Source organism: Rutidosis leptorrhynchoides, chromosome 8, assembly GCF_046630445.1.
Source record: "Rutidosis leptorrhynchoides isolate AG116_Rl617_1_P2 chromosome 8, CSIRO_AGI_Rlap_v1, whole genome shotgun sequence".
Classification (NCBI taxonomy): domain Eukaryota; kingdom Viridiplantae; phylum Streptophyta; class Magnoliopsida; order Asterales; family Asteraceae; genus Rutidosis; species Rutidosis leptorrhynchoides.
Genome location: NC_092340.1, coordinates 34831357 through 34838897, shown reverse-complemented (window position 1 = coordinate 34838897; position 7541 = coordinate 34831357). Strand labels below are relative to the sequence as shown.

The following is a 7541-nucleotide window of genomic DNA, read 5'->3' as shown; positions in this document are numbered from 1 at the left end:
CTGCTAAATAGCCTAATTAGGATACCTAATTACGTTTCAATTGCTTCCAATCATGTATAAATTCTGTTAGCAGTCTATTATATGTAAAATAGATACTTATCTGTATTCAGAGCACGTAATTATTGATTTGAATGTTGTCGAAATTAGATGTACACCATTTTTTCAAACCTTTTTATTTTTATTTATTTTTATGTAGATAGATGGTCATGGATGGGAGATGGAAGCTGGATTATGGCGTATTGAATATGAATGCTGTAAAATTTAATGAATCTCCACCGCCTTTATCAGATCCAAAGTTTCTTAAAGCCATGAATTTAAACGAAACGTTTGTAGATCGAAATGCGATAACTCGTACTCCAGAGTTACCCGATTCGAGCCTTAAAACAGTTAGTCCATCAACTAGCTCAAATCATGAAGATTTAGATCTTAGTGATGTAGTTTTTAAGTACATAAATCAGATGTTAATGGAAGAAGATATTGAGGAAAAAACTTGCATTCTTCATGAGTCTGCTGCTCTACAAGCTGCAGAAAAATCGTTTTATGACGCTCTTATGGTAAATGAGCCTCCTTATTGTGGCTCACATCCTACTGTACCTTTGAATGATAATGATGAGAATACTGCAGGGAATTACAATTATTTTGATTGTAACACATTTGGAAACGGTACAAATCTTAATTGTGATGTTACTGATTACGATACGTTAATCGTACCAAGCGTCTCTGTCTCACAGTCCAGATCTCAGTCATCTTATTACTCTTCGAGTAGTAATAGTTGTGTTATAGATTGTTTTGCTGATTCACCTGTGAGTATTCAAAGTGTACCTGCAAACCAGTTTCAAAAAGGCATAGGAGAATCAGGTATATCGGACCAACTTAGGTTTAACGAGGCTAATACGGTGGTTGTTAAGTCTGAGAAGAAACATGAAAATAATTTTGTTCTAGAAGAATCTAGAGGGAAGAAGAATCCTTATTCCGTAGATTCTGTAGAAGATGGGAGGATTTGTAAACAGTCTGCGGTTTACATAGAGCCAACTGTGAGGTCGAAGATGTTTGATGACGTGTTGCTTTGTGCCGGTGGAAAAAATCTACCTCAAGGTAATTTTGTTCCTAATGGTGTAAGTAGAGTACAACCGAAGGCTAAAACGGGTAAAGGGCGTGGTAAAAAAGGTGTAAAAAATGATGTTGTGGATTTGAGAACAATGTTGAGCCTTTGTGCACAAGCGGTTGCAGCTAATGACCAAAGGAGTGCGCACGATATGCTGAAACAGATACGGGAACATTCTTCACCTACAGGTGACGGAATGCAACGAGTGGCCCATTACTTTTCGGCTGGGCTTGAAGCCCGAATGGCTGGTTCGGGTACTGAAATATACAAAGCGCTTCTTTCTAAGCCTATATCGGCTGTGGATGTACTGAAAGCTTACCATTTGTATCTTAGTTGCTGCCCGTTTATGAAAATTTCAAATTTTGTCTCTAACAAGACTATTTTGCATACTGCCCAGAACAAGAAGAAGTTACATATAGTAGATTTTGGTATTCTTTACGGCTTCCAATGGCCTTGTTTCATTCAACGTCTCTCGAAAAGGCCCGGTGGCCCACCAGAACTTCGAATCACTGGTATTGACTATCCTTGCCCTGGTTTTAAACCGTCTCAAAGAGTTGAAGAGACGGGTTATCGTTTAGCAAATTATGCTGAAACTTTCGGTGTTCCGTTTAAGTTTAAAGCCATAGCTCAAAAGTGGGAAACGATTACATTAAAGGACCTTGAGCTTGATAGTGATGAAACGTTGATCGTGAATTGTGCGTATAGGTTTAGATACTTGCTTGATGAAACGGTCGTGGTGGATAGTCCAAGGAATAAAGTTTTAACCCTTATTAGGAAAATGGAGCCCCATATGTTCATACAAGGTGTTGTTAATGGGTCCTACAATGCACCGTTCTTTATCACTAGGTTTAGGGAAGCTTTGTTTTACTTCTCATCTATGTTTGATATGATTGAGGCAAATATAACACGTGAGAGTCCAGATAGGCTGCTGCTTGAAAAACATTTATGGGGACGAGAAGCAATGAATGTCATTGCTTGTGAAGGTGCTGAAAGGATTGAGAGACCTGAAACGTACAAACAATGGCAGGTTCGTAATTTAAGGGCTGGATTTCGCCAGGTCCCACTTAATCAAGAAATCTTGAAAATGGCTAAAGAGAGAGCAAAATCATGTTATCATGATGATTTTGGGATCGATGAAGATGGTCATTGGATGCTGCAAGGGTGGAAAGGACGCATTATAACTGCATTGTCTTCTTGGAAGCCTGCTTAGTGTAAACATATGCTCGTTTGGGCGGGTCATGGATTCCTTCTACATTGTGCGTTTGAATTTGTCAAGAAGTTATGAGTTTAGAAATATGGTACTCTTATCATTTGTTTATCTGTTTTAATTTGCTTTTATTATTTATTTGAATTCAATTCAGATTGTGTGACATGTTATATAAGTGATAATGATTATATGTTTTGATACTATGCTTGACGAACAGGGTAAGTAAGAAGGACGTCGGCTGATCCTGAGTGTCCTACTGGCGATACTGAATTTGTTGGAACTTCGACAAATGAAGCATCCGTGTTTGTGCCTCAAGGACAGCCATTGTAGTGTATAGGGTATGTATGACACATTTTTTTCGTTGTCGATTTCTCATATTAAATTGATACCTAGGTTTGTTAAATTAGGAACTATTTGTTCATGAGATTAATGGCTGTTTTTCGTACAGGTCTTGTAGGTTAGTGAGGTCATTTGATATAATAGAGTAACGTAGGCTCGGTATTGTAAGGTTGCTATTTGTGTTTAATGAAATACAATGTAGCTGAACTCCATTCATCCAATATCTTTTTTATATTTATTTATAGTAATTAAAAAAATATTGGAGAAGAAATTGCACATATCACCTTATGTGCCTCCATGTTTTATTTTTAAGTAAACAGGTGAGGTAAGCATATGAAATCAGGAACAGTGAATGTGGTGCATGGAAACTTCTTACAGTAGTATTCACAAATGGATATAAATAAAATTTAATAATAATAGTATCACATGGGGGTGATTCATGCAGTTTGTAAATGTCATTGATTACAACATATAGGTTCAGTTGAACATGTCTGCAAATCAAAGATACCATTGGTCATGTTAGTATATTATTGTTATGAGATTCCATTTCGAGTTTTGACAAACAATATCTATTATTTTATAGACTAAAATATAATATAATCTCCGATGATATATTTATAATAATTGTATATTTTAAAGGAGAAATTGTTGTATGATTTTATTGTCATGCTATTTGTGTCTAGGTTCAGTTGAACATGTCTGCAGTTACATGCTTTTTAAGCCTTTTGAAGCATAAAGAAGCGAATTACAACCCCTTGTCAAAAACTAGTAATCCCTTTTCAAAAAAATAAAATAAATAATAATAATAATTTTTTTTTTTTTTTTTTTTTTTTTATTTGGCTCCTATTCCTCGACAAGCTTCGTCATTGGGCGTAGACTTAATACACAATGTTCTAATTGTCGCTAGTTGGAAATAGTTGGTGGAGACTCTGTTAAGGACTATTGACCAAGTTGGAGATGGGGACTAGATGCAAATTAATCAACTCTGACTTTTTTTTTTTTTTTTTTTTTTTTTTTTTTTTTTTTTTTTGTAATTAACCTAGTTTTACCGATTAAATTTGATTCTGAACTAATGATCAGACTTGGACCTACTAAATTAATTTTTTTACAACTTTGAGTTAATGAATCGGCCAAATCGAGAATACTAGTTGCGGACTAGTTGGACCATTTAGAAATCCAGACTAGTTGCGAACTAGTCAGTATACTAGTGAGAATTTTACAACCTAGTAGATCCCTCAATCAAGTCAATCTTCAAAGATATAGTCACACTCGAAAATGACAGCAACAAATGTAATGTAATGTGAAAGTTTTCACTTAAATCATGTGGCACGTTTGGAGATTTCGTAATAGTGTCATTTTTCAACCTCGGCCGATGAAGAAAAGTACTCTTGATTCTATATGTAATTTTTCGTTTAATTGGTTAAATAATAGAAGTCGATGTAATATCTCTTGCCGTCTTGGTACGATTGGATTGGATGATAAATCCATTGTAAGTTGTTGGTTGTTGCTCCTTAGTTGCTTGCTAAGGGGTTGAGTAATAAAATTTTGTGGTTCCAAAAGTTAAAATAATAAATAAAAAAAAAAACATATTTAATAAACGTGTCAAAAGTGGGCTTTAATTTTTTTTAAACGTGTCATAAAAAGTGATCTTAGTAGTTAGATATATTTTTAAAATGTCATTGATCTAGAAGTCTATTTGTGTCATATAATAAACGGAGTAATAAACAACGAAACAAGGGACGACCGTTTACTAATGACTATTTAACATCTTCACATGCCATATAAATTGTGGTTCGATGTCTTCTGGTTAATAGTTCAGGTTTCCGCTCGAACGTGTGTATGAGTGACAAATGAAAGTATTCAATGTCAAAATTACCGTTAAAAAAAACAACTTCATTATTACAAGTATTAATTAATTAATATTAATTTAATTTCAATATACTCAACAAATATTAAGACCACTCCCAACAACAAATTTCCTCACACCGCCCTTGCTACTTTCTTGAGGGCGCCAATGGCACGGGTCATGTCCTCGGCCTCTTTAGAAATTCTGCTCTTGACCCCCTTATTTTCATGCATTTCGGATAACAATGGTTGATTTCTTTAATGTTTTGAAAATAAAAGAAATAATTTTAGTTCTTAAAAAACTAGTGGCGAATTTATATATAGTGTACTCTCATTTTTCACTCAACTTGCTACAATTCACTGTATAACTCATTTTTTTATATCTCATCTCTAGATGATTTGACGCCCAACAATCATACTATAATGTGTGGCCTCACATGATTTGTGAATGTGACACGTTTACTATGGACCGAATGTTCAAACAACAACATCATGTTCTTAATTAATCTGATTTGTTTAATAAATTACTACAAGAAATAGCACCAACGTGTAGAATCTTATATCGACTTACCTTGTTCGAAATAACCTAAGTTGGAACTTTCTAATGATTTCGACGATTCTCAAGATTCTGAAAAATATATTAATCAATTTAATTTAGTTATGATAATGTAATCTTTTTTTATTTTAGATTAAAGTAATTTTAAATTTATAGTTAGTTATTTGAATTTAATCATATATAGTAAATCTAAACTAATCAAATGATACCTATCGTCTTCCTTACCAAAACATGCGGCCCAAAGATTATATTAGCTGATCCAGTAAAGGCCCATTTTTGAAAGCCTCCCCAAACCTCACAATAACAAAAACAAATGCAGAGGATTAGTTAACAATTTTAGGGTTGAAGAAAGGGTTTATGATTTTCTGCGATTAATTAAACGATCGATTATTATGATTTGCTAAATAATGAATTGAAAATGAGCACAGCAGATTTCTTCTACAGAGAAGCTCAGCGTCTTGGTTATGTTGCCCGTTCTGCCTTCAAGGTATTTTAATACGGAGTAATATCTATCAATGTATAATGTTATTGATTACAATTACATTACAAGAAATATTAAATTAAAATCGATATTAATTAACGAGAGTATGTTATATATTATGTATCAGCTTCTTCAGATTCAGAAACAACACAAATTGATAACACCTGGTTCTTCTGTTCTTGACCTTGGTTGTGCTCCTGGTGCTTGGCTTCAGGTTCCTTATTATTATTGTTTTAGGAAAATTTGATACATAAAACTATGGAGTGTTAACTATGTGAAAGATTTGTTTAAAATGAACATTTAACTTTAACTATATGTTTCGTCTCATTTAGGTCATTAGGTGGAACTATTTGAACCGATTGAAGCAAAATATAGTTGGTAACATCACATGAACAATTCCTCGGACGTTACTCTGATCCTAAAATTAGTCGCGAGGGATTGTAGGCTTTGTGATAAAGCATGTGATAATAGAAATTTTAGAATCTAAATTACGTTAACCAAGTCGCATTAGATCAATTGGTCTTGGTGGTTGGGGAGGTGACCCGAGCAAGAGCAGGCCCTCATGAAACGTCTTGTTGTCTCTTGTCTGTAATGGACGTGTTTTCATTGCTGGCTATAAACTATGGTATACTATAAGCCTGTTTCACCTTCATCCGACACACTATTAATTCATGTATTTCAACTAACGTTTCTTTATTTGACGTATACGTTCTACCCTGTATTCGTATGCAAAAGACTTGCTGTTATAACTGGATTAGTTTGTTTCTTGAAAAATCAGGTAGCTTGTCAAAGTCTTGGTCCATTGAAAAGTGGCGGGGTGGTTGTTGGCATCGATCTTAAGGTGATTTTATCGTTTACATCTCTTATATTTGATGTATATAATCTCCCGTACATTTTTTATTGATGAGTAATGCGACCTCGTTTTATGGGGTATTACCGTATTACTGTATATTATATGTAAACAACAGAAGGTGAAAGTTCCTTCAACTCACTGTGATTCGAGGGTTTCAACTGTTTGTGCTGATGTCATGAACCTCCCTAAACATCAAGTTTTAAACCTCTCCCCTCAGGTATTATTATTTTCATAAATAAAATCCATAGATCAGTTTACACGATCCCAACTTAGTAGTTTCATTGTAATTTGTATGCTGAATTTTGTTAGGGAAAAGGGTTTTCGGTTCTGTTATCAGATATGTGTCCGCTTGTTTCCGGTATCACAACAAAAGATGCAGCTTTATCCATGGAGTTAGGGATGCGGGCACTTGATTTAGCGCTTGGTACAGCAAAATTACCCAATTACCCTTTAGAAGACGGTCAAATAGAAAATCAACCTGACAAAGAAAATGATACCGGTGTACTTAAAACTGGAGGACACCTTATTGTCAAGCTTCTAGAAAGCGAGGATACTAAAGGTAGCCCGAAAAGAAAATTTTATATTTTCCTAGACGTTTAAAACATAACGCACTCTGTTATGGTGTTATACGTAAGTTAAAAAAAAATTATATCGTGTTTGAATGTTTGTTAATGTTGAATGTATGGTGGTTGTAGATTTGATCAAGATCTGCAAGCCTTTATTTAAGAAGTCATCATGGTTGAGGCCTAAAGCTACAAGATCAAACTCCAGGGAGATTTATTTGATTTGCCAGGATTTGCATTAATTACACTTAGTAATCAGGTTAAGTTTCAACACTCTACATAAAGTAATTTTTTTTTTTACTGTAAAATAGTGATAGTGATGATCATATGTAACATTTGTAAGCAATTATTTTCTTTAATCTTACTTCAGTTTGTTGTCTAACAATTCAATAAGAGATAGATATAATATAAATTTATTGCGCTTAGATCACTCGGGTTATAGAGTTGATCATGGACTTGGTATTGAGAATGATTAGTTTTTTGCAAAGTTATTGGTTTGGTGTCAAACAAGGCGTCATCTCTGAAACCAACCAAGGTGTTCAAATTTTCCAACCGTGCCGGTAAATCGGTACGGTTCAAACAAGTTCGTGGA

The 7541-nt window shown here is 34.3% G+C and overlaps 2 protein-coding genes across 2 annotated transcripts; both read left to right on the top strand.

Annotated features, from left to right (window-relative positions):
• Window positions 1-200: 200 nt before the first annotated feature.
• Window positions 201-2890, top strand: LOC139861442 (scarecrow-like protein 14). Its single transcript, XM_071849833.1, has 2 exons — window positions 201-2403; window positions 2530-2890. Exon 1 carries the CDS (start codon window positions 201-203, stop codon window positions 2313-2315), a length of 2115 nt encoding a protein of 704 aa, XP_071705934.1. The 3' UTR covers window positions 2316-2403; window positions 2530-2890.
• A 2499-nt stretch (window positions 2891-5389) lies between these two features.
• On the top strand, window positions 5390-7287 carry LOC139862871 (uncharacterized). The gene is made up of 6 exons (XM_071851502.1): window positions 5390-5539; window positions 5661-5747; window positions 6312-6374; window positions 6502-6603; window positions 6696-6945; window positions 7082-7287. Exons 1-6 carry the CDS (start codon window positions 5471-5473, stop codon window positions 7189-7191), a joined length of 681 nt encoding a protein of 226 aa, XP_071707603.1. The 5' UTR covers window positions 5390-5470; the 3' UTR covers window positions 7192-7287.
• The last annotated feature ends 254 nt before the right edge of the window (window positions 7288-7541 follow it).